General features: G+C 36.1%; 1 protein-coding gene across 23 annotated transcripts in view; it reads left to right on the top strand.

The window, feature by feature from the left end:
- LOC308668493 (scavenger receptor cysteine-rich domain-containing protein DMBT1-like) overlaps positions 1–27625 on the top strand; it is a 68586-nt gene that overhangs the window by 19493 nt on the left and 21468 nt on the right. For 3 of the 23 annotated variants that reach the window (XM_081328466.1, XM_081328458.1, XM_081328469.1), the window contains 28 exons: positions 2313–2339; positions 2646–2690; positions 3168–3212; positions 3684–4022; positions 4147–4185; positions 4667–4696; positions 5638–5664; positions 5972–6016; positions 6235–6546; positions 7663–7689; positions 7955–7999; positions 9430–9474; positions 14494–14832; positions 14960–14998; positions 15480–15509; positions 16345–16374; positions 16716–17027; positions 17679–17708; positions 18375–18419; positions 18887–19225; positions 19350–19388; positions 19866–19895; positions 20727–20756; positions 21129–21440; positions 24115–24153; positions 24605–24634; positions 25917–25964; positions 27279–27429. In XM_081328466.1, coding sequence (XP_081184592.1) covers positions 2313–2339; positions 2646–2690; positions 3168–3212; positions 3684–4022; positions 4147–4185; positions 4667–4696; positions 5638–5664; positions 5972–6016; positions 6235–6546; positions 7663–7689; positions 7955–7999; positions 9430–9474; positions 14494–14832; positions 14960–14998; positions 15480–15509; positions 16345–16374; positions 16716–17027; positions 17679–17708; positions 18375–18419; positions 18887–19225; positions 19350–19388; positions 19866–19895; positions 20727–20756; positions 21129–21440; positions 24115–24153; positions 24605–24634; positions 25917–25964; positions 27279–27429 — 2869 coding nt within the window. Of the gene's footprint in view, positions 1–2312; positions 2340–2645; positions 2691–3167; positions 3213–3683; positions 4023–4146; positions 4186–4666; positions 4697–5637; positions 5665–5971; positions 6017–6234; positions 6547–7662; positions 7690–7954; positions 8000–9429; positions 9475–10931; positions 10962–11796; positions 11827–12167; positions 12480–13130; positions 13161–13826; positions 13872–14493; positions 14833–14959; positions 14999–15479; positions 15510–16344; positions 16375–16715; positions 17028–17678; positions 17709–18371; positions 18420–18886; positions 19226–19349; positions 19389–19865; positions 19896–20726; positions 20757–21128; positions 21441–24114; positions 24154–24604; positions 24635–25916; positions 25965–27278; positions 27430–27625 lie in introns of all 23 variants that reach the window. The other 20 variants (XM_081328474.1, XM_081328465.1, XM_081328479.1 and 17 more) reach the window with 20 other exon arrangements.

Below are 27625 nucleotides of genomic sequence, written 5' to 3' on the forward strand. Positions count from 1 at the left end.
TGCTAGGCATATGCTGTGAAGACTCGAAATTTGCTTTTCAGCAAGTCATTGAATGATGTATGGGTATAAGAAAGAATGAGTATCATATTTTGCTGGGGTCATTTGCTCAGGTAATCTGAACTGCTCAGTTTTCAAGTGGTGTGCTGTTTTACTTGGTTTACATTATCTAAACACAGTAAAGCAATAATTTAGTGTCAATGCAATGTGACTGTTGTCAGGTAAATTATTATCATCAGAAAGCCAAAGCCTGTTACATCCAACTAGGAGGTATGAATGGGATCACAAAGAAGCCTAATTGCTATTATGTGTATACGGTAGCTTTCTGATGATATTGATAATGTTTCTCAGTAGAAAAAGTGCATTTATTTTTGAACACACAAAGATTTAACAAACAAAACGTTAACCTATGCAGGTTTCAATAAGTTATTACATTAAAGTAAATTTGATTAAAGTGCTTAACATGCTTAAAAACCATAGCACTTAAGTATGCAGTTGCAGTCAGTAAATGTGGACTACCGGTAGTCTCATTATTGAAAAGCAAGAGGCATCAGTTCCAATACTTTCAATTAGGTTTGCTGTGCCCTTTTTTATTTTATTTTATTGTATCAAACTAAACTACATCCCAGAGTTCTGAAAGAGCTGGCAGATGTTATCTCAGAACCATTACGTCACATCTTTCATAAATCCTGGAGCACCGGGGAAGTACCTGAGGATTGGAAATGGACTGATGTGGTTTCCATCTTCAAAAAGGGGGGAAAACGGGCCCAAAAAGCTACAGACCAGTCAGTTTAACATGAATACCTGGAAAAGATAATCAAAATACAGATCTGCGAACAACTAGAAGCAAACAAATTTGTAACTAGTAGCCAGCACGGGCTTGTTAAAAACAGATCATGCCAAAACAATCTTATTTCATTTTTCAATAAAGTGATTAAACAAGTAGACAAGCGAAATGCTGTGGATGTAGTATACTTAGATTTCAGTGAGGTATTTGATGAAGTAGACCACAACCTACTCTTTAAAAGCTAGAAAAAGGTGAAATAGACAAAATCACCAACAGATGGGTCTGTAGCTGGCTGACAAACCGTACTCAATGAGTAGTCCTCAATGTCACCATATCCACATGGAGAGAAGTAAGCAGTAGGATACCACAAGGTTCTGTCTTAGGCCCAGTATTCTTCAATATCTTCATAAATGACTTAGATGAGGGAATTGAAGGGGAACTCATCAAATTTGCAGATGACACCAAACTGACAGGAGTAGCCAACATCCCAGAAGACAAACTCAGGATCCCAAAAGATCTTAACAAACTTAAACAATGGGCCCCATCCAACAAAATGTGTTTCAGGGTGGAGAAAAGCAAAGTTTTACATTTACGAAGGAAAAATCAAAGGTACAGGTACAGATTGGGTGAGACCCGGCTTAAAAACAGTAACTCTGAAAGGGACTTTAGAGTCCTAGTGGACGCTCACTTGACTATGAGCAAGCAGTGTGCAGCAGCAACCAAAAAAGCAAATACAATCCTGGGTTGTATAAACAGAGGCATAGAATCAAGAAGATCATGCAAAGTATTAGTACCGCTTTACAAAACCTAGTAAGCCCACACCTGGAATACTGCAGCCAATTTTGGTCACCATATCACAAAAAAAGATGTTGAGAGTTTGGAAAAAATTCAAAGAAGATCAACTAAGATGATCAAAGGCCTGGAGACTAAAACATATGAAGAACAGCTGCGGGACATGGGTTTCTCTAGTCTAAAGAAAAGAAGAAATAGGAGAGAGATAGTAGCAGTATTGCAGTATTTGAGGGGCTGCCACAAAGAAGAGGGGGTCATGTTATTCACCAAATTACCATAGGGCAGGACAAGAAACAATGGTTGGAAACTGATCAAAGAGAGAAGCAACCTGGAATTAAGGAGAAACCTCCTGACAGTGAGGACAATTAACCAGTGGAACAGCTTGCCTCCAGAAATCATGGGTGCTCCATCACTGGAGATTTTTAAAAAGAGACTAGACAGTCATTTATCTGAGATGCTTGAACAGGAGGATGGACTAGAAGACCTCCAAGGTCCCTTCCAGTTCTATTCTATTCTATTCTATTCTATTCTATTCTATTCTATTCTATTCTATTCTATTCTATTCTATTCTATTCTATTCTATTCTATTCTATTCTATTCTATTCTATAGAAGAGTAAAAGATATAAAAGAAATAATGACAATAATAATACTGGCAATATCATGAAACCTCATAATTGATCATCATCAGTATGGTGTCATCTTCACCCAGACTGAAGTTATTTCTTCCATTTTCAGGTCCTGTTGTCACAACACCACCACCTGGTAGGTATTTTCTTAAATTTCTATTATGACTTATAAGTTAAGGGGAAAAAGAGCCAGTGAAGACTTTAGCAACAAGAAGAGAAATAAGATTCATCCAACTTTCTTTTCTTTTCTTTGCTGAAAGCACAGCTCATGAAATAAAGTTAGACTTTATGCAAAGCATGTGATGTGTGAAGACTGGAGTTTTGCTTTTCAAAGGATGGCTGGTTTTTTCATCATTATTTTTATCTATATACACTTATGATAGCAAAGAAGGTTTGGCAAAGTTTCAGAAACATATAACTATAAAAAAATTGTTTTTGTCAGATCTTTCTACACCCTCCACAGTTCTGACTACACAACAAATAAGAGGTATTTATTATATGTTGAAGAAACACTGATATGCCTTTTTAAAATGAACCCTCAAAGAGTCAACGTAAGGTGTCATTGGGGGGAAAATGCTGCTTATATTCTTTTGACAATTGCAGAAAGTGCACTGGTAACGACAACAAGCTCGTTGACTGTAAGGTTGATGAATGGAAAAACAGATGCCAGGGTCGGCTTGAAATCTTCTACAATGGGAACTGGGGAACAGTCCTTAATGATTGTGAACCAAATTAATTAGGCTGATTAGTACAAAAGCAGTATCATGAAGTGATTTGGTCAAAGAGAATGAACAAAGATTGAACCTGAAAACAAGTAATATGTAGGAAGCACAAACGGATTGAAAGGAAGTGGAAAACCAAGAGAATGTTTTTTCCCCCAGTGTTATCTTTATACACCCATAATAGAAAATAATTCCTGGCAAAGTTTCTGAGTCATATAACATTAATTTTCTGTTTTTGTCAGAACTTTCTACACTCTCCGCAGAGCTGACTACGCAGGAAAGAAGAGGTATTTATTATATATATTATATTATATTATTATATTCTACATATTAGATATCTCAGATGAAATGTTCATCTTTTATTCCACAATGATGTAAAGAATAACGAGTTTTTGATCTCCGGTATTCAGGGGTAAGGAAGCTCAAAGATATCATTCAAATATACAAAATAATTTTTGGAAGATCCAAGGAAATCACCAAAATTTTGTAGATTGGGTAGCAGTTGTGGCCAGTCCTCTTAAATCTATTCAACCCCATTTATCTAAAGGGTCACAAGATCTAGAGTTGTACACACACACACACACACACACACACACATGCATGCATGCACATAGACACACAGACACGGAATCTTATCTGACAAAAAAACTATCAGATTGAGAAATATTCATATGCCTTTTTAAAATGAACCCTCAAAGAGTCAACGTAAGGTGTCATTGGGAAAAAAAATGCTGTTTATATTCTTTTGACAATTGCAGAAAGTGCACTGGCAACGACAACAAGCTCGTTGACTGTAAGGTTGACGAATGGAAAAAACAGATGCCAGGGTCGGCTTGAAATCTTCTACAATGGGAACTGGGGAACAGTCTGTGATGACGGTTGGGACTTAGAAGATGCAAAGGTTGTTTGCAGACAACTTGCCTGTGGAGAAGTTATGGAGGCCACCAGTGAAGCCTATTTTGGGCAAGGCACTGGCAACATCCTCCTAGAAAATGTTCAGTGTAAAGGGAATGAATCGTCTATAGAAGAGTGCTCCAATCCAGGCTGGGGAATTCATCGGTGTGGACACAAGGAAGACGCTGGGGTCATTTGCTCAGGTAACCATCTCCATCGTTGTTAGTGTAAAATGATTTCATAGGAGCCTTCGTAGCAAAATATGAATACCTCCGTATCACTCAGAGGAGGAGCTTACTTTCTTTTTTTTTTTGCTTTTTTTCATAGAAACAGTTTCCCTTACAACAAAGAATCCCATTATACCTAGTAAGTATCGGTTGTCTTTGCAAACAGTAAATAGTGTATTTGAGAAATGATCTCATTTTGCATAGAAGAATGTATCATGAAATTAGTAATACAATTAGGAAATACTGAAATTCCTGAATAATATTATTTAGTAATATAAAAAAGTCAGTGACATCTGTTCTATGAAACGTATGTGTTATGCCTCAGATTTATTTTCACTGAAAACCGAATCATTATTTTTAAATTCCTGCCGTTAGGAGCCTCTCTGTGAAAATTAGCATACTAGAGTTTCATTGTGAAGGCTCTGTGTATGCTGTAAATAAAAGGTCATATATTCTAAACTATATTTTCTGGTTTTAATAGATAGGCTTGCAGAATATTCCTGAGAATAATTAAAGTGATTCTGTAGAGAAACAATTAAACTATCAGATTCTTGTGTCTCTTTTCCTTTCCTTTCTTCATTTATCAAACTCAGCTATTTCTTTTCTTTTGGTTTCTGTAGCTCCCACAAAAACTACATCCGAAGTCCCAGGTATTTACATTTGGATAATTTTCTAATCAACATGATGTAGACATTATACTGCAAACGTGTTCTTTTGTGTGTTTAACACATTGTTAAATGTGGACGCTCACTTGACTATGAGCAAGCAGTGTGCAGCAGCAACCAAAAAAGCAAATACAATCCTGGGTTGTATAAACAGAGGCATAGAATCAAGAAGATCATGCAAAGTATTAGTACCGCTTTACAAAACCTAGTAAGCCCACACCTGGAATACTGCAGCCAATTTTGGTCACCATATCACAAATAAAGATGTTGAGAGTTTGGAAAAAATTCAAAGAAGATCAACTAAGATGATCAAAGGCCTGGAGACTAAAACATATGAAGAACGGCTGTGGGACATGGGTTTCTCTAGTCTAAAGAAAAGAAGAAATAGGGGAGAGATAGTAGCAGTATTGCAGTATTTGAGGGGCTGCCACAAAGAAGAGGGGGTCATGTTATTCACCAAATTACCATAGGGCAGGACAAGAAACAATGGTTGGAAACTGATCAAAGAGAGAAGCAACCTGGAATTAAGGAGAAACCTCCTGACAGTGAGGACAATTAACCAGTGGAACAGCTTGCCTCCAGAAATCATGGGTGCTCCATCACTGGAGATTTTTAAAAAGAGACTAGACAGTCACTTATCTGAGATGCTTGAACAGGAGGATGGACTAGAAGACCTCCAAGGTCCCTTCCAGTTCTATTCTATTCTATTCTATTCTATTCTATTCTATTCTATTCTATTCTATTCTATTCTATTCTATTCTATTCTATTCTATTCTATTCTATTCTATTCTATTCTATAGAAGAGTAAAAGATATAAAAGAAATAATGACAATAATAATACTGGCAATATAATGAAACCTCATAATTGATCATCATCAGTATGGTGTCATCTTCACCCAGACTGAAGTTATTTCTTCCATTTTCAGGTCCTGTTGTCACAACAACACCACCTGGTAGGTATTTTCTTAAATTTCTATTATGACTTATAAGTTAAGGGGGAAAAGAGCCAGTAAAGACTTTAGCAACAAGAAGAGAAATAAGATTCATCCAACTTTCTTTTCTTTTCTTTGCTGAAAGCACAGCTCATGAAATAAAGTTAGACTTTATACAAAGCATGTGATGTGTGAAGACTGGAGTTTTGCTTTTCAAAGGATGGCTGGTTTTTTCAGCATTATTTTTATCTATATACACTTATGATAGCAAAGAAGGTTTGGCAAAGTTTCAGAAACATATAACTATAAAAAAATTTGTTTTTGTCAGATCTTTCTACACCCTCCACAGTTCTGACTACACAACAAATAAGAGGTATTTATTATATGTTGAAGTAGATATCCATTCTTATAACAGTAACGAATATTGTAACAATAAACCTACAGCACTTCCAGCTGATGGTAAGGGGTGCTTTCCACTCAAGGGGTGCAAAACAGAACATCAGAGGTGATTCTTCTCCATTTAGAAATAAAGAATTCTAGACATTAAATATCTGAAGCAAACGTCAAATATGCATTTGTTTTCCTTTCAAGAAAAATCTCTGAGACTGGTGAATGGAGAAGACAAATGTAGTGGTCGCATTGAGGTCTTTTTCAATGGAAGCTGGGGAACAATTTGTGATGATGGCTGGGACATAAATGACGCACAGGTTGTGTGTAGGCAGCTTGCCTGTGGAAAGGCCATCCAAGCCCTACCTAAGGCTGCGTTTGGGGAAGGAACTGGCAGCATCTTCCTGGATGAGCTGAAGTGCAAAGGGAATGAATCCTCTCTTGAAGAATGCGCTCATAACCCTTGGGGTGTTCATAACTGTCTCCACAAGGAAGATGCTGGGGTGATTTGCTCAGGTAATCTAAACAGCTCAATTTTCAAGTTATGTGATATTTTTACCTGGTTTACATTGTCTAATAGGTGCGGTGGCTCAGTGGCTTAAAAAACCTGGAGTTGGTCTCTGCTCTGGTGGTTCAAGTCCTAGCACCACATGGCAGAGTGAGCTCCCGTCGCTTGCCTCAGCTTCTGCCCACCTAGCAGTTACAAAACATGCTACATGTGACTAGATAAATAGGTGGGAAACATGGCATCTTCAGTGGGAAACGCGGCCTCTTTTTGTATAGCCAGTCAGACCCGGGGTCGTAATGGTCTTGCCTGGATAAAATGCCAAATTTTGCTGCAACATTGGTGTGAGAGACCTCAGATGATGCCATAGGATTCCACTTGTCTTTCTGATGCAAAGCTAGTTCATCCCCTGTGGTATGTCATGGATTAGCACATGAGCGCAAACTAAACAGACTAGCACTCTTTGACTAGCAACCAAACAACTTCTATGTACTAGCTAATTGTATCAAACGCTAAATAAATAAATACATTAACCAAAAACATTGAAAGCATAATTAAATAATAAGGTGATAATGTAATGTGACTGCTCCCTGATAGAATATTATTATAAGAAAGCAAAGTATGTCATCATTGAATCTGATTCTTGAACAGGATCACAAGGAATCCTAATGGCTATTATGTGTAAAGTTTTCAGGCAATCTTCATTTTCTTGGTAGAAAAAAGGGTGTTTATTATTGAACATACAAGGATTTAAGGATTTGTCCTTATTATGTAGATTTCAATAAGTTATTATATTATTTTTAAGTAAATTTGATTAAAGTGCTTAACGTGCTTAACAACCACAGCACAGCACAGAGGAGCTGGCAGACTCAATTGCAGTCAGTAAATGAGGACTGCCTGTCGTTTCAATATTGAAAAGCAACAGGCATCAGTTTCAATACTTTCACTCCCATTTGCTATACCCTTTTTTATTTTACTTTGCTGTATCAAACTAAAGAATAGTAAAAACTATATAAAAGAAATAATGAGGATAACAATACTGGCAGTAAATCATGAAAACTCATAATTGATCATCATGAGTATGCTGTCATCTACACTCAGACAGAAGTTATTTCTTCTATTTCCAGGCCCTGCTGTCACCACACCACCACCAGGTAGGTATTTTCCTTAATGATTGGGAAACAAATTAATTAGGCTAATTAATACAAAGAAGTATCATGGAGTGGGTTTGGTCAAAGAGAATGAACAAGGATTGAATCTGAAAATAAATATATGTAGGAGGAACAAACGGATTGAGAGGAAGCGGAAAACTAAGAGAATGGTTTTTTCCCCCCAGTATTTTCCTTATACACCCATAATAGAAAATAACTTCTGGCAAAGTTTCTGAGTCATATAACGTTAATTTTCTGTTTTTGTCAGAACTTTCTACAACTTCTGCAGAGCTGACTACGCAGGAAAGAAGAGGTATTTATTGTATGGCTAAGTGGATTTGCATTCTTGTAACTGTAATAGATACTGTAACAGTAACACAATGAAACCTGTATACCTCCTCTTTCTGATCTCACACCCATTTTATTGTATAGTGAGATGAAGGTTGTTGGAAGTCTGCAAAGACCATACAAATCTGAATTTCAATAAGCTACAAAAGGAATTTTACATTAAATAGGAAATTATTTGAAAGTATATTTCCTTAAATCAGAGATGTCAAACTGCTGGCCTGCGAGCCGGACGCGTCATCCGGAGGTCGCGCCCACCCCATTGCCGGCAATGGCGAAAAGTCTCCAATATGTTATGCGATGTCACAAGATGTCGCGAGTTTGACATGTCTGCCCTAAATCATGGTTGTGCTGTTGAAATGAGCCAAAGAGTATGCTATGGTCATACCAGTTGAAACTACTAAGGGACAGAACTGAAACATAGAGAGCACGTGGTTTCCCACCGTACTGTAGAACCACTTCAATTGTCAGAGAAAAATAATGACTTGAATGAAATTGACTGATATTAATGTATAATGTATTACATTAATATGTTATATTGGCAAAACAGAACAGCAGAGTGATTCCTCTCTGTTTAGAAATAAAGCATTCTAGAAATTAGATATCTCAGATGAAATGTTCATCTTTTATTACATGATGATGTAAAGAATAAGGAGTTTTTGATCTCTGGTATTCAGGGGTAAGGAAGCTCAAAAATATCACTCAAATATAGAAAATAATTTTTGGAAGATCCAAGGAAATCACCAAAAATTTGTAGATTAGGCAACAGTTATGGGCAGTCCTCTTAAATCTATTCAACCCCATTTATCTAAAGGGGAACATAGGTTAGAATATCTAGAGTTGTGTACACACACACACACACACACAAACAGACAAACACAAAAGAATGCACATAAGATACACAAAGGCAGAATGTTATCTGAAAAAAAATCAGGTTGGGAAACACTGATATGCCTTTTTAAAATGAACCCTTAAAGAGTCAACGTAAGGTGTCATTGGGGGAAAAATGCTGTTTATATTATTTTGACAATTGCAGAAAGTGCACTGGTAACGACAACAACCTCGTTGACTGTAAGGTTGATGAATGGAAAAACAGATGCCAGGGTCGGCTTGAAATCTTCTACAATGGGAACTGGGGAACAGTCCTTAATGATTGTGAACCAAATTAATTAGGCTGATTAGTACAAAAGCAGTATCATGAAGTGATTTGGTCAAAGAGAATGAACAAAGATTGAACCTGAAAACAAGTAATATGTAGGAAGCACAAACAGGTTGAAAGGAAGTGGAAAACCAAGAGAATGTTTTTTCCCCCCAGTGTTATCTTTATACACCCATAATAGAAAATAACTCCTGGCAAAGTTTCTGAGTCATATAACATTAATTTTCTGTTTTTGTCAGAACTTTCTACACTCTCCGCAGAGCTGACTACGCAGGAAAGAAGAGGTATTTATTATATATATATTATATTATATTATTATATTCTACATATTAGATGTCTCAGATGAAATGTTCATCTTTTATTCGACAATGATGTAAAGAATAACGAGTTTTTGATCTCCGGTATTCAATGGTAAGGAAGCTCAAAGATATCATTCAAATATACAAAATAATTTTTGGAAGATCCAAGGAAATCACCCAAAATTTGTAGATTGAGTAGCAGTTGTGGCCAGTCCTCTTAAATCTATTCAACCCAATTTATCTAAAGGGTCACAAGATCTAGAGTTGTACACACACACACACACACACACAAATGCATGCATGCATGCACATAGACACACAGACACGGAATCTTATCTGACAAAAAAACTATCAGGTTGAGAAATATTCATATGCCTTTTTAAAATGAACCCTCAAAGAGTCAACGTAAGGTGTCATTGGGGGAAAAATGCTGCTTATATTCTTTTGACAATTGCAGAAATTGCACTGGCAACGACAACAAGCTCGTTGACTGTAAGGTTGACGAATGGAAAAAACAGATGCCAGGGTCGGCTTGAAATCCTCTACAATGGGAACTGGGGAACAGTCTGTGATGACGGTTGGGACTTAGAAGATGGAAAGGTTGTATGCAGACAACTTGCCTGTGGAGAAGTTATGGAGGCCACCAGTGAAGCCTATTTTGGGCAAGGCACTGGCAACATCCTCCTAGAAAATGTTCAGTGTAAAGGGAATGAATCGTCTATAGAAGAGTGCTCCAATCCAGGCTGGGGAATTCATCGGTGTGGCCACAAGGAAGACGCTGGGGTCATTTGCTCAGGTAACCATCTCCATCATTGTTAGTGTAAAATGATTTCATAGGAGCCTTTGCAGCAAAATATTATGAATACCTCCGTATCACTCAGAGGAGGAGCTTACTTTCTGTATTTTTTGCTTTTTTTCATAGAAACAGTTTTCCTTACAACAAAAAATCCCATTATACCTAGTAAGTATCGGTTGTCTTTGCAAACAGTAAATAGTGTATTTGAGAAATGATCACATTTTGCATAGAAGAATGTATCATGAAATTAGTAATACAATTAGGAAATACTGAAATTCCTGAATAATGTTATTTAGTAATATAAAAAAGTCAGTGACATCTGTTCTATGAAACGTATGTGTTATGCCTCAGATTTATTTTCACTGAAACCCGAATCATTATTTTTAAATTCCTGCCGTTAGGAGCCTCTCTGTGAAAATTAGCATACTAGAGTTTCATTGTGAAGGCTCTGTGTATGCTATAAATAAAAGGTCATATATTCTAAACTATATTTTCTGGTTTTAATAGATAGGCTTGCAGAATATTCCTGAGAATAATTAAAGTGATTCTGTAGAGAAACAATTAAACTATCAGATTCTTGTGTCTCTTTTCCTTTCCTTTCTTCATTTATCAAACTCAGCTATTTCTTTTCTTTTGGTTTCTGTAGCTCCCACAAAAACTACATCCGAAGTCCCAGGTATTTACATTTGGATAATTTTCTAATCAACATGATCTAGACATTATACTGCAAACATATTCTTTTGTGTGTTTAACACATTGTTTTATTTTATAGGTTTTTCTGGTGTAGTCCGTAAAATAGGGGTGTCATACTGCTGGCCCGTGGGTCGGACGCATGATGAGGAAACCGTGCCCACCCAATTGCCTGCAATGGGGAAAAAATTCCGTGTTGTTGCGAGTTTGACATGTCTGCCCTAAAATAACCTCCCATTTTTTGCATTTAAAATTATTTTCAGTCCTAATTTTAAATTATATTTGCTCTATTTATTACCAATTTGGGCACTAAATACTCGGCATCCAACTACTAGACCTGTTACTGCAGTAAGTGTATCACATCCAACTGCTCCAGATGTGTTATGCCTCAGATTTATTTTCAATGAAAACCGAATCATTATTTTTAAATTCCTGCCGTTAGGAGCTTCTCTGTGAAAATTAGCATACCAGAGTTTCACTATGAAGGCTCTGTGTATGCTGTAAATAAAAACTAAACTATATTTTCTGATTTTAATAGATAGGCTTGCACAGGGCTTTTTTTCTGATAGAACGCTCAGAACGGAGTTCTGGCACCTTTTTTGGATGGAACCTTGTAGGGTAGGCAAGGCGGGTTGTATGACACGTGTGAGTTCCGGCACCTTTTTCTTTTACAAAAAAAGCACTGGGCTTGCAGAATATTCGTGAGAATAATTAAAGTGATTCTGTAGAGAAACAATTAAACTATCAGATTCTTGTGTCTCTTTTCCTTTCCTTTCTTCATTTATCAAACTCAGCTATTTCTTTTCTTTTGGTTTCTGTAGCTCCCACAAAAACTACATCCGAAGTCCCAGGTATTTACATTTGGATAATTTTCTAATCATCATGATCTAGTCATTACACTGCAAATGTATTCTTTTGTGTCTTTAATACGTTGTATTATAGAACCTTGAATCTGATGTTTTATTTGAGCAAATACATTTTTCAAAGTGTTTTATTTTAAAAGTCAAACTGTTCTGATAGAACCCAACTAAATCAAATAATAATCTGACTTGAATAAAATTGACTGTCATTAATGTATTCTATGGACAAAACAGAACAACAGAGGTGATTTCTCTCTGTTTAGAAATAAAAGAATTCTAGAAATTAGATATCTGATGGGAAAATTCCAATATTTACTTGTTTTCCTTTGAAGAAAAATCTCTGAGACTGGTGAATGGAGAAGACAAATGTCGTGGTCGAATTGAGGTCTTTTACAGTGGAAGCTGGGGAACAATTTGTGATGATGGCTGGGACATGAATGACGCACAGGTTGTGTGTAGACAGCTTTCCTGTGGAGAGGCCGTCGAAGCCCTAACAAAGGCTGCGTTTGGGGAAGGAACTGGCAGCATCTTCCTGGATGAGCTGAAGTGCAAAGGGAACGAATCCTCTCTTGAAGAATGCGCTCATAACCCTTGGGGCGTTCATAACTGTCTCCACAAGGAAGATGCTGGGGTCATTTGCTCAGGTAATCTAAACCGCTCAATTTTCAAGTTATGTGATATTTTTACCTGGTTTACATTATCAAAACACCATGAAAAAATAATTTAAAAATCAGGTATCAATGTAAGGTAACTGTTGCCAGGTAGAAAGATATCATCAAAAAGCCAAAAAGCCATGTCCTCATCTAACCAGGAGGTCTTGAAGGGGATCGCAAATGGTCCTAATTGCTCTTATGTGTAAAGATTTCAGACCATCTTCACTGATAATGGGTCTCGGTAGAAAAAGTGCATTTATTATTGAACATTCAATGATTTAAGGCCTTGTTATGCAAGTTTCAGTGAGTTATCGCATTATCTTTAAATAAATTTGATTAAAGCGCTTAACATGCTTAACAACCACCACACTTAATGATGGAGTTGGTAGACACAGTTGCAGTCAGTAAATGAGGACTACCTGTAATATCAATATTGAAAAGCACCAGGCATCAGTTTCAATACTTTCACTCACATTTGCTATACCCGTTTCATTTTACTTTATTGTATCAAGCTAAAGAGTAAAAAATACAAAGGAAATTATGATGGTAGTAATACTGGCAATATCACGAAACCTCATTAACTGATCATCATCAATATGCTGTCATCTTCACCCAGACAGAAGTTATTTCTTCTATTTTCAGGTCCGGCTGTCACCACACCACCACCTATAGGTAATTGCTTAAATTTCTGTTATTACCTAAGACCAAAACTGTATAATTTAATGGGAAATAGAACCAATAATGTCTTTATTAGCACAGGGATAAATAAGATTCATCCAACTTCCTTTTTTTATTCTTTTCACTCAAACTGCAATTTGTGAAATAAAGTGAGCCTTTATGCTATGCATGTGCTGTGAGAATTGGAATTTGGCTTTTCAGCAAATCATTGAAAAATATATGAATATAAGAAAGAAAGATTATCATTAGTTTGATTTAAATAAGGATTCATTAACGTAAAAGCAGTGAATTATGGAAAGTTTTGTTCTGGAAGCGATGTGGCATATGGCTTTAATAAATAATATGTAAAATATTCTGTGCCTTTGAGGTATTTAAAAATTGTTTCTGGTTAAGCAGTACTATCAATGTCCTTAATGATTGGGAACCAAATTAATTAGGCTGATTAGTACAAAAGCAGTATCATGAAGTGATTTGGTCAAAGAGAATGAACAAAGATTGAACCTGATAACAAGTAATATGTAGGAAGCACAAACAGACTGAGAGGAACTGGAAAACCAAGAGAATTTTTTTCCCCATGTGTTATCTTTATACACCCATAATAGAAAATAAGTCCTGGCAAAGTTTCTGAGTCATATAACATTAATTTTCTGTTTTTGTCAGAACTTTCTACACTCTCCGCAGAGCTGACTACGCAGGAAAGAAGAGGTATTTATTATATTATATTATATTATATTATATTATATTATATTATATTATTATATTATATTATATTATATTATATTATATTATATTATATTATATTATATTATATTATATTATATTATATTATATTATATTATATTATATTATATTATATTATATTATATTATATTATATTATATTATATTATATTATTATATTATTATATTCTAGAAATTAGATATCTCAGATGAAATGCTCATCTTTTATTCCACAATGATGTAAAGAATAACGAGTTTTTGATCTCCGGTATTCAGGGGTAAGGAAGCTCAAAGATATCATTCAAATATACAAAATAATTTTTGGAAGATCCAAGGAAATCACCCAAAATTTGTAGATTGGGTAGCAGTTGTGGCCAGTCCTCTTAAATCTATTCAACCCTATTTATGTAAAGGGTCACAAGATCTAGAGTTGTACACACACACAAATGCATGCATACACATAGACACACAGACACGGAATCTTATCTGACAAAAAAAACCATCAGGTTGAGAAATACTCATATGCCTTTTTAAAATGAACCCTCAGAGAGTCAACGTAAGGTGTCATTGGGGGGAAAATGCTGCTTATATTCTTTTGACAATTGCAGAAAGTGCACTGGCAACGACAACAAGCTCGTTGACTGTAAGGTTGACGAATGGAAAAAACAGATGCCAGGGTCGGCTTGAAATCTTCTACAATGGGAACTGGGGAACAGTCTGTGATGACGGTTGGGACTTAGAAGATGCAAAGGTTGTTTGCAGACAACTTGCCTGTGGAGAAGTTATGGAGGCCACCAGTGAAGCCTATTTTGGGCAAGGCACTGGCAACATCCTCCTAGAAAATGTTCAGTGTAAAGGGAATGAATCGTCTATAGAAGAGTGCTCCAATCCAGGCTGGGGAATTCATCGGTGTGGCCACAAGGAAGACGCTGGGGTCATTTGCTCAGGTAACCATCGCCATCGTTGTTAGTGTAAAATGATTTCATAGCAGCCTTCGTAGCAAAATATGAATACCTCCGTATCACTCAGAGGAGGAGCTTACTTTCTTTTTTTTTTTTTTGCTTTTTTTCATAGAAACAGTTTCCCTTACAACAAAGAATCCCATTATACCTAGTAAGTATCGGTTGTCTTTGCAAACAGTAAATAGTGTATTTGAGAAATGATCTCATTTTGCATAGAAGAATGTATCATGAAATTAGTAATACAATTAGGAAATACTGAAATTCCTGAATAATATTATTTAGTAATATAAAAAAGTCAGTGACATCTGTTCTATGAAACGTATGTGTTATGCCTCAGATTTATTTTCACTGAAAACCGAATCATTATTTTTAAATTCCTGCCGTTAGGAGCCTCTCTGTGAAAATTAGCATACTAGAGTTTCATTGTGAAGGCTCTGTGTATGCTGTAAATAAAAGGTCATATATTCTAAACTATATTTTCTGGTTTTAATAGATAGGCTTGCAGAATATTCCTGAGAATAATTAAAGTGATTCTGTAGAGAAACAATTAAACTATCAGATTCTTGTGTCTCTTTTCCTTTCCTTTCTTCATTTATCAAACTCAGCTATTTCTTTTCTTTTGGTTTCTGTAGCTCCCACAAAAACTACATCCGAAGTCCCAGGTATTTACATTTGGATAATTTTCTAATCAACATGATGTAGACATTATACTGCAAACGTATTCTTTTGTGTGTTTAACACATTGTTTTGTTTTATAAGTTTTTCTGGTGTACTCCATAAAATAGGGGTGTCATACTGCTGGCCCGTGGGTCGGACGCATGACAAGGAAACCGTGCCCACCCAATTGCCTGCAATGGGGAAAAAATTCCGTGTTGTTGCGAGTTTGACATGTCTGCCCTAAAATAACCTCCCATTTTTTGCATTTAAAATTATTTTCAGTCCTAATTTTAAATTATATTTGCTCTATTTATTACCAATTTGGGCACTAAATACTCGGCATCCAACTACTAGACCTGTTACTGCAGTAAGTGTATCACATCCAACTGCTCCAGATGTGTTATGCCTCAGATTTATTTTCAATGAAAACCGAATCATTATTTTTAAATTCCTGCCGTTAGGAGCTTCTCTGTGAAAATTAGCATACCAGAGTTTCACTATGAAGGCTCTGTGTATGCTGTAAATAAAAACTAAACTATATTTTCTGATTTTAATAGATAGGCTTGCACAGGGCTTTTTTTCTGATAGAACGCTCAGAACGGAGTTCTGGCACCTTTTTTGGATGGAACCTTGTAGGGTAGGCAAGGCGGGTTGTATGACACGTGTGAGTTCCGGCACCTTTTTCTTTTACAAAAAAAGCACTGGGCTTGCAGAATATTCCTGAGAATAATTAAAGTGATTCTGTAGAGAAACAATTAAACTATCAGATTCTTGTGTCTCTTTTCCTTTCCTTTCTTCATTTATCAAACTCAGCTATTTCTTTTCTTTTGGTTTCTGTAGCTCCCACAAAAACTACATCCGAAGTCCCAGGTATTTACATTTGGATAATTTTCTAATCATCATGATCTAGTCATTACACTGCAAATGTATTCTTTTGTGTCTTTAATACGTTGTATTATAGAACCTTGAATCTGATGTTTTATTTGAGCAAATACATTTTTCAAAGTGTTTTATTTTAAAAGTCAAACTGTTCTGATAGAACCCAACTAAATCAAATAATAATCTGACTTGAATAAAATTGACTGTCATTAATGTATTCTATGGACAAAACAGAACAACAGAGGTGATTTCTCTCTGTTTAGAAATAAAAGAATTCTAGAAATTAGATATCTGATGGGAAAATTCCAATATTTACTTGTTTTCCTTTGAAGAAAAATCTCTGAGACTGGTGAATGGAGAAGACAAATGTCGTGGTCGAATTGAGGTCTTTTACAGTGGAAGCTGGGGAACAATTTGTGATGATGGCTGGGACATGAATGACGCACAGGTTGTGTGTAGACAGCTTTCCTGTGGAGAGGCCGTCGAAGCCCTAACAAAGGCTGCGTTTGGGGAAGGAACTGGCAGCATCTTCCTGGATGAGCTGAAGTGCAAAGGGAACGAATCCTCTCTTGAAGAATGCGCTCATAACCCTTGGGGCGTTCATAACTGTCTCCACAAGGAAGATGCTGGGGTCATTTGCTCAGGTAATCTAAACCGCTCAATTTTCAAGTTATGTGATATTTTTACCTGGTTTACATTATCAAAACACCATGAGAAAATAATTTAAAAATCAGGTATCAATGTAAGGTAACTGTTGCCAGGTAGAAAGATATCATCAAAAAGCCAAAAAGCCATGTCCTCATCTAACCAGGAGGTCTTGAATGGGATCGCAAAGGGTCCTAATTGCTATTATGTGTAAAGATTTCAGACCATCTTTATTGATAATGGGTCTCGGTAGAAAAAGTGCATTTATTATTGAACATTCAATGATTTAAGGCCTTGTTATGCAAGTTTCAGTGAGTTATCGCATTATCTTTAAATAAATTTGATTAAAGCGCTTAACATGCTTAACAACCACCACACTTAATGATGGAGTTGGTAGACTCAGTTGCAGTCAGTAAATGAGGACTACCTGTAGTATCAATATTGAAAAGCAACAGGCATCAGTTTCAATACTTTCACTCACATTTGCTATACCCGTTTCATTTTACTTTATTGTATCAAACTAAAGAGTAAAAAATACAAAGGAAATTATGATGGTAATAATTCTGGCAATATCACGAAACCTCATTAACTGATCATCATCAATATGCTGTCACCTTCACCCAGACAGAAGTTATTTCTTCTATTTTCAGGTCCGGCTGTCACCACACCACCACCTATAGGTAATTGCTTAAATTTCTGTTATTACCTAAGACCAAAACTGTATAATTTAATGGGAAATAGAACCAATAATGTCTTTATTAGCACAGGGATAAATAAGATTCATCCAACTTCCTTTTTTTATTCTTTTCACTCAAACTACAATTTGTGAAATAAAGTGAGCCTTTATGCTACGCATGTGCTGTGAGAATTGGAATTTGGCTTTTCAGCAAATCATTGAAAAATATATGAATATAAGAAGGAAAGATTATCTTTAGTTTGATTTAAATAAGGATTCATTAACGTGAAAGCAGTGAATTATGGAAAGTTTTGTTCTGGAAGCGATGTGGCATATGGCTTTAATAAATAATATGTAAAATATTCAGTGCCTTTGAGATATTTAAAAATTGTTTCTGGTTAAGCAGTACTGTCAATGTCCTTAATGATTGGGAACCAAATTAATTAGGCTGATTAGTACAAAAGCAGTATCATGAAGTGATTTGGTCAAAGAGAATGAACAAAGATTGAACCTGATAACAAGTAATATGTAGGAAGCACAAACAGACTGAGAGGAACTGGAAAACCAAGAGAATTTTTTTTCCCCAGTGTTATCTTTATACACCCATAATAGAAAATAAGTCCTGGCAAAGTTTCTGAGTCATATAACATTAATTTTCTGTTTTTGTCAGAACTTTCTACAACTTCTGCAGAGCTGACTACGCAGGAAAGAAGAGGTATTTATTATATATATTATATTATTATATTCTAGAAATTAGATATCTCAGATGAAATGTTCATCTTTTATTCCACAATAATGTAAAGAATAATGAGTTTTTGATCTCCGGTATTCAGGGGTAAAGAAGCTCAAAGATATCATTCAAATATACAAAATAATTTTTGGAAGATCCAAGGAAATCACCAAAAATTTGTAGATTGCGTAGCAGTTGTGGCCAGTCCTCTTAAATCTATTCAACCCCATTTATGTAAAGGGTCACAAGATCTAGAGTTGTACACACACACACACACAAACACACACAGAGACACATGAATGCACATAGACACACAGACACGGAATCTTATCTGACAAACAAACTATCAGGTTGAGAAATACTCATATGCCTTTTTAAAATGAACCCTCAAAGAGTCAACGAAAGGTGTCATTGGGAAAAAAATGCTGTTTATATTCTTTTGACAATTGAAGAAAGTGCACTGGCAACGACAACAAGCTCGTTGACTGTAAGGTTGACGAATGGAAAAAACAGATGCCAGGGTCGGCTTGAAATCTTCTACAATGGGAACTGGGGAACAGTCTGTGATGACGGTTGGGACTTAGAAGATGCAAAGGTTGTTTGCAGACAACTTGCCTGTGGAGAAGTTATGGAGGCCACCAGTGAAGCCTATTTTGGGCAAGGCACTGGCAACATCCTCCTAGAAAATGTTCAGTGTAAAGGGAATGAATCGTCTATAGAAGAGTGCTCCAATCCAGGCTGGGGAATTCATCGGTGTGGCCACAAGGAAGATGCTGGGGTCATTTGCTCAGGTAACCATCTGCATCGTTGTTAGTGTAAAATGATTTCATAGGAGCCTTCGTAGCAAAATATGAATACCTCCGTATCACTCAGAGGAGGAGCTTACCTTCTGTATTTTTTGCTTTTTTTTCATAGAAACAGTTTCCCTTACAACAAAGAATCCCGTTATACTTAGTAAGTATCGGTTGTCTTCGCAAACAGTAAATAGTGTATTTCAGAAATGATCTCATTTTGTGTAGAATGTATCATGAAATTAGTAATACAATTAGGAAATACTGAAATTCCTGAATAATGTTATTTAGTAATATAAAAAGTCAGTGACATCTGTTCTATGAAACGTATGTGTTATGCCTCAGATTTATTTTCACTGAAAACCGAATCATTATTTTTAAATTCCTGCCGTTATGAGCCTCTCTGTGAAAATTAGCATACTAGAGTTTCATTGTGAAGGCTCTGTGTATGCTGTAAATAAAAGGTCATATATTATAAACTATATTTTCTTATTTTAATAGATAGGCTTGCAGAATATTCCTGAGAATAATTAAAGTGATTCTGTAGAGAAACAATTAAACTATCAGATTCTTGTGTCTCTTTTGCTTTCCTTTCTTCATTTATCAAACTCAGCTATTTCTTTTCTTTTGGTTTCTATAGCTCCCACAAAAACTACATCCGAAGTCCCAGGTATTTACATTTGGATAATTTTCTAATCAACATGATCTAGACATTATACTGCAAACGTATTCTTTTGTGTGTTTAACACATTGTTTTATTTTATAAGTTTTTCTGGTGTACTCCGTAAAATAGGGGTGTCATACTGCTGGCCCGTGGGTCGGACGCATGACGAGGAAACCGTGCCCACCCAATTGCCTGCAATGGGGGAAAAATTCCGTGTTGTTGCGAGTTTGACATGTCTGCCCTAAAATAACCTCCCATTTTTTGCATTTAAAATTATTTTCAGTCCTAATTTTAAATTATATTTGCTCTATTTATTACCAATTTGGGCACTAAATACTCGGCATCCAACTACTAGACCTGTTACTGCAGTAAGTGTATCACATCCAACTGCTCCAGATGTGTTATGCCTCAGATTTATTTTCACTGAAAACCGAATCATTATTTTTAAATTCCTGCCGTTAGGAGCCTCTGTGTGAAAATGAGCATACAAGAGTTTCACTATGAAGGCTCTGTGTATGCTGTAAATAAAAACTAAACTATATTTTCTGATTTTAATAGATAGGCTTGCACAGGGCTTTTTTTCTCATATAACGCTCAGAACGGAGTTCTGGCACCTTTTTTGGATGGAACCTTGTAGGGTAGGCAAGGCGGGTTGTATGACATGTGTGAGTTCCGGCACCTTTTTCTTTTACAAAAAAAGCACTGGGCTTGCAGAATATTCCTGAGAATAATTAAAGTGATTCTGTAGAGAAACAAACTATCAGATTCTTGTGTCTCTTTTCCTTTCCTTTCTTCATTTATCAAACTCAGCTATTTCTTTTCTTTTGGTTTCTGTAGCGCCCACAAAAACTACATCCGAAGTCCCAGGTATTTACATTTGGATAATTTTCTAATCATCATGATCTAGTCATTACACTGCAAATGTATTCTTTTGTGTCTTTAATACGTTGTATTATAGAACCTTGAATCTGATTTTTTATTTGAGCAAATACATTTTTCAAAGTGTTTTATTTTAAAAGTTTTTCTGGGGCACTCCCTAAAACAGCAATGTCAAACTGTTCTGATAGAACCCAACTAAATCAAAAAATAATCTGACTTGAATAAAATTGACTGTCATTAATGTATTCTATGGACAAAACAGAACAACAGAGGTGATTTCTCTCTGTTTAGAAATTAAAGAATTCTAGAAATTAGATATCTGATGGGAAAATTCCAATATTTACTTGTTTTCCTTTGAAGAAAAATCTCTGAGACTGGTGAATGGAGAAGACAAATGTCGTGGTCGAATTGAGGTCTTTTACAGTGGAAGCTGGGGAACAATTTGTGATGATGGCTGGGACATGAATGACGCACAGGTTGTGTGTAGACAGCTTTCCTGTGGAGAGGCCGTCGAAGCCCTAACAAAGGCTGCGTTTGGGGAAGGAACTGGCAGCATCTTCCTGGATGAGCTGAAGTGCAAAGGGAACGAATCCTCTCTTGAAGAATGCGCTCATAACCCTTGGGGCGTTCATAACTGTCTCCACAAGGAAGATGCTGGGGTCATTTGCTCAGGTAATCTAAACCGCTCAATTTTCAAGTTATGTGATATTTTTACCTGGTTTACATTATCAAAACACCATGAGAAAATAATTTAAAAATCAGGTATCAATGTAAGGTAACTGTTGCCAGGTAGAAAGATATCATCAAAAAGCCAAAAAGCCATGTCCTCATCTAACCAGGAGGTCTTGAATGGGATCGCAAAGGGTCCTAATTGCTATTATGTGTAAAGATTTCAGACCATCTTTATTGATAATGGGTCTCGGTAGAAAAAGTGCATTTATTATTGAACATTCAATGATTTAAGGCCTTGTTATGCAAGTTTCAGTGAGTTATCGCATTATCTTTAAACAAATTTGATTAAAGCGCTTAACATGCTTAACAACCACCACACTTAATGATGGAGTTGGTAGACTCAGTTGCAGTCAGTAAATGAGGACTACCTGTAGTATCAATATTGAAAAGCAACAGGCATCAGTTTCAATACTTTCACTCACATTTGCTATACCCGTTTCATTTTACTTTATTGTATCAAACTAAAGAGTAAAAAATACAAAGGAAATTATGATGGTAATAATTCTGGCAATATCACGAAACCTCATTAACTGATCATCATCAATATGCTGTCACCTTCACCCAGACAGAAGTTATTTCTTCTATTTTCAGGTCCGGCTGTCACCACACCACCACCTATAGGTAATTGCTTAAATTTCTGTTATTACCTAAGACCAAAACTGTATAATTTAATGGGAAATAGAACCAATAATGTCTTTATTAGCACAGGGATAAATAAGATTCATCCAACTTCCTTTTTTTATTCTTTTCACTCTAACTAAGGTAAAGGTAAAGGTAAAGGTTTCCCCGCACATGTGTGCTAGTCGTTTCCGACTCTAGGGGCCGGTGCTCATCTCCGTTTCAAAGCCGAAGAGCCAGCGCTTGTCCGAGGATGTCTCTGTGGTCATGTGGCCGGCATGACTAGACGCCAAAGGCGCACGGAACGCTGTTACCTTCCCACCGTAGTGGTCCCTATTTTTCTACTTGCATTTTTACGTGCTTTTGAACTGCTAGGTTGGCAGAAGCTGGGACGAGTAACAGGCGCTCACTCTGTTACGCGGCACTCGGGATTCGAACCGCCAAACTACCGATCTTCTGATCGACAAGCTCAGCGTCCTAACCCACTGAGCCATCGCGTCCCTTTCACTCTAACTACAATTTGTGAAATAAAGTGAGCCTTTATGCTATGCATGTGCTGTGAAAATTGGAATTTGGCTTTTCAGCAAATCATTGAAAAATATATGAATATAAGAAAGAAAGATTATCATTTGTTTGATTTAAATAAGGATTCAATTAAAGTGAAAGCATTGAATTATGGAAAGTTTTGTTCTGGAAGCGATGTGGCATATGGCTTTAATAAATAATATGTAAAATCTTCTGTGTCTTTGAGGTATTTAAAAATTGTTTCTGGTTAAGCAGTACTGTCAATGTCCTTAATGATTGGGAACCAAATTAATTAGGCTGATTAGTACAAAAGCAGTATCATGAAGTGATTTGGTCAAAGAGAATGAACAAAGATTGAACCTGATAACAAGTAATATGTAGGAAGCACAAACAGACTGAGAGGAACTGGAAAACCAAGAGAATGTTTTTTTCCCCAGTGTTATCTTTATACACCCATAATAGAAAATAAGTCCTGGCATAGTTTCTGAGTCATAGAACATTAATTTTCTGTTTTTGTCAGAACTTTCTACGCTCTCCGCAGAGCTGACTACGCAGGAAAGAAGAGGTATTTATTATATATATATATTATATTATATTATTATATTCTACATGTTAGATATCTCAGATGAAATGTTCATCTTTTATTCCACAATGATGTTAAGAATAATGAGTTTTTGATCTCCGGTATTCAGGGGTAAGGAAGCTCAAAGATATCATTCAAATATACAAAATAATTTTTGGAAGATCCAAGGAAATCACCAAAAATTTGTAGATTGGGTAGCAGTTGCGGCCAGGCCTCTTAAATCTATTGAACCCCATTTATGTAAAGGGTCACAAGATCTAGAGTTGTACACACACACAAACGCATGCATGCTCATAGACACACAGACACGGAATCTTATCTGACAAAAAAACTATCAGGTTGAGAAATACTCATATGCCTTTTTAAAATGAACCCTTAAAGAGTCGACGTAAGGTGTCATTGGGGGAAAAATGCTGCTCATATTCTTTTGACAAATTGCAGAAAGTGCACTGGCAACGACAACAAGCTCGTTGACTGTAAGGTTGACGAATGGTCGGCTTGAAATCTTCTACAATGGGAACTGGGGAACAGTCTGTGATGACGGTTGGGACTTAGAAGATGCAAAGGTTGTTTGCAGACAACTTGCCTGTGGAGAAGTTATGGAGGCCACCAGTGAAGCCTATTTTGGGCAAGGCACTGGCAACATTCTCCTAGAAAATGTTCAGTGTAAAGGGAATGAATCGTCTATAGAAGAGTGCTCCAATCCAGGCTGGGGAACTCATCGGTGTGGCCACAAGGAAGATGCTTGGGTCATTTGCTCATTTAACCATCACCATCGTTGTTAGTGTAAAATGATTTCATAGGAGCCTTTGCAGCAAAATATTATGAATACCTCCGTATCACTCAGAGGAGGAGCTTACTTTCTGTATTTTTTGCTTTTTTTCATAGAAACAGTTTCCCTTACAACAAAGAATCCCATTATACCTAGTAAGTATCGGTTGTCTTTGCAAACAGTAAATAGTGTATTTGAGAAATGATCTCATTTTGCATAGAAGAATGTATCATGAAATTAGTAATACAATTAGGAAATACTGAAATTCTGTATTTGAGAAATGATCTCATTTTGTGTAGAATGTATCATGAAATTAGTAATACAATTAGGAAATACTGAAATTCATGAATAATGTTATTTAATAATATAAAAAAGTCAGTGACATCTGTTCTATGAAACGTATGTGTTATGCCTCAGATTTATTTTCACTGAAACCCGAATCATTATTTTTAAATTCCTGCCATTAGGAGCCTCTCTGTGAAAATTAGCATACTAGAGTTTCATTGTGAAGGCTCTGTGTATACTGTATTCTATCAGATTCTTGTGTCTGTTTTCCTTTCCTTCATTTATCAAATTCAGCTATTTCTTTTCTTTTGGTTTCTGTAGCTTCCACAAAATATACATCAGAAGTCCCAGGTATTTACATTTGGATAATTTTCTAATCAACATGATTTCTGCATTATGCTGCAAATGTATTCTTTTGTGTCTTTGATATGTTGCATTGTAGAACCTCTAACCTGATGTTTTATTTGAACAAATGCATTTTTCTAAGTTCTTTTATTTTAGAAGTTTTTTTGTGTGTACTTCCTAAAATAACCTCCCTTTTTTGCATTTAAAATTATTTTGAGTCCTAATGTTAAATTATGTTTGCTCTATTTATTAACACTGGGCACTAACCACTCAGCATCCAACTAATAGACCTGTACCTGCAGCAAGCACACCACATCCAATTATTCCTGGTCAGTAGACTAACCAATCTCCTGATTAATTGTTTTGAACAATTAGAATTAGAATTACAACATTCCGTGATGACTTCTTTTCCTTATGCAAAACAAACAAAATATTCCAAGCTCATTTTTGCCTCTAACATGCAAATATAGAAAATTTCCACTCCATTATTTTTCTCAGCACATCCTCCATTCCACCATTTTTATTCAGTCTATCTAGATTATATGTTAAATGTATTCTAGCCTTCAATAAATCTATTTAAGTAGCAGGAGGAAAGGTTCAACAGTCTTGCCTGGGATTGCATAATGTGGGCAATTCAGCTGGCCTTTTCTGTATGTGCATACAAACATACCATTATTCTGGTGAAAGGCTTGTGAAACCTAATAGGGTAGGTAGAGATAATCAACTGAAACAATCCTTCAAGTATTAGCATGCTTCCAAGAACAGAAAGAGAAAGAGATTTCAATCAAAGTTTAAATAACATCACTCAAGGCAAAATGGGTTTTGAAATATTGGGTGAACATGTATGAGAGTAATTGGATAATGTTTATAGTTAGAGGTTACTGTTACAACCCTATATATGGTACAAGGAGAATTGCTTCTGGACTGCAACTAGCTATTACTTATGCTCACTAGGTATTTGAGTTCTTAATAAGCTTTTAAAGCAAATGGTGTTTCAAATAACTGCAGACAACTGGAGTATCTGTTCTCCCATGTCTTCCAAACACTCTTTGGAATGAAATATTAAGTACAAATATAATTTTTGGCCGATGTTGGCCAAAATCAGCCAACATTCTCATCAGCACAGTACATGCTGGATGTGGAATGAGGATAACTGAAGTATCCCTTAATACACATATCATGCAAAATCTCAATTGAACAGAGGATTCAAAGCAAATATTAATTGTAAGATGCTTAAATTTGAGATTAGTCATTATTCAAGCAACTGTTTATGTATTCCTTCTTCTAGCATCAAAATCTATAACTCTTCCTATCACTCAGAAGCACACTCCAGCTGGTAAGTTCTCAGGCTGAAGTTTCTTTTCAGCATCTGTTAACTTAAGATCACTTAAATAATTTAAGATTAAAAACCCATGAACAATTTTTTTCAGAAACTAATTGAAATTTTTTCCAGCTGTTCACATGTAGGATTGTGATCTAAGTGATTTTCCTTTCCTTTGCTGAAAGCCACATCTCCTTTTTTTAACATATTAAAATAATAATAGTTTTTAAAAATCCACAAGATAACACATAGTTAGCCTACTATTATCTGGCTGCCACCTCAGTATCTCAAGGGCTGAAAAGGAATTACTCACCAACTTTGAAACACAGAATAAAGGTAAAGGTTCCCCCGGACATGCGTGCTAGTCATTTCCAACTCTAGGGGCCGGTGCTCATCTCCGTTTCAAAGCCAAAGAGCCAGCGTTTGTCCGAGGACGTCTCCGTGGTCATGTGGCCAGCATGACTAGACACCAAAAGGCGTACGGAACGCTGTTACCTTCCCACCATAGTGGTCCCTATTTTTCTACTTGCATTTTTACATGCTTTCGAACTGCTAGGTTGGCAGAAGCTGGGACGAGTAACAGGCGCTCACTCTGCTACACGGCACTCGGGATTCGACCCGCCAAACTGCCGATCTTCTGATCGACAAGCTCAGCGTCCTAACCCATGGAGCCACCGCGTCCCTGTGAAACACAGAATTCCTACCTACAAGAGAAATAGAGGTTTCCTTCTCATAAATCTAAATAGATTTAGATAAATCTAATAGATCCCGTGTTTAGTTATGTTTTCCCTAGTTCAGTTCCTTGCTTAACAGTTTCTGTCATGTTTGACAATAATCTACTGTATGAATTAGGTGGTACTATTTTCAGTTTTAAATTTTATGTATCTCAAACCTCTTTATAAATGGAAAAGATAGAATCACATAGGCAAGGATATTTCCAACCTTTGGCATATTTAGGCAATGTTTTCCCTTTACAGTATATTCTTGCCTTTTTTCACTAACCCATTCTCAGGTAGGTTAAAAAGTACACAATGGATTTGTCTTTCATATTCTGCTTTTTTTCATCTTATTTCAGTTGAGTATTTACTGACCCAGATGCAGAGAACATAGGTTGCTTCCTCTGAAGTTATTTTTTATTTTATTGTTCCCAGAATGCTTTTATAAATGGTTTTATTTGACCTATGTAAACATGTGCTATTTCCTGGAGTTTATGTATATTTATTTCACTAAAATTATACACATGCATGCATGCACGCATGCGCGCGCACACACACACACACACTACTAATAAAGTTCTTCACTGGCCTTTATTAATTTGTTTCCTTCTAGGCAAATGTCTCTGTGGCTGCAAATTGACAGGTCCTTCAGGTTCATTTTCAAGTCCATTCTATCCTTCAAACTACCCAAAGAATTCTTACTGTGTTTGGGACATAGAGGTGGAGGAAAGACGTCATGTAGAACTAAGATTTGAAGTTTTCAGGTAATAAAGATTCTCCTAGCTCATCAATGAAAATGCTGTTAAATCCTTTTATTAATCTGCTACAAATTCTTGTTTTAGTTAGAAACTGTTGTAACTAAGCAAATTTCATACTTTAAATTTGAAAGCTTTATGGGAATTATTCCACAGAACCCAGGGCATTTTCTTGAGCCTTCTATCTATAAACTAAAATATGTGT

The sequence above is a fragment of the Vipera berus genome (assembly GCF_964194415.1).
Source record: "Vipera berus genome assembly, chromosome: 5".
Lineage (NCBI taxonomy): Eukaryota > Metazoa > Chordata > Lepidosauria > Squamata > Viperidae > Vipera > Vipera berus.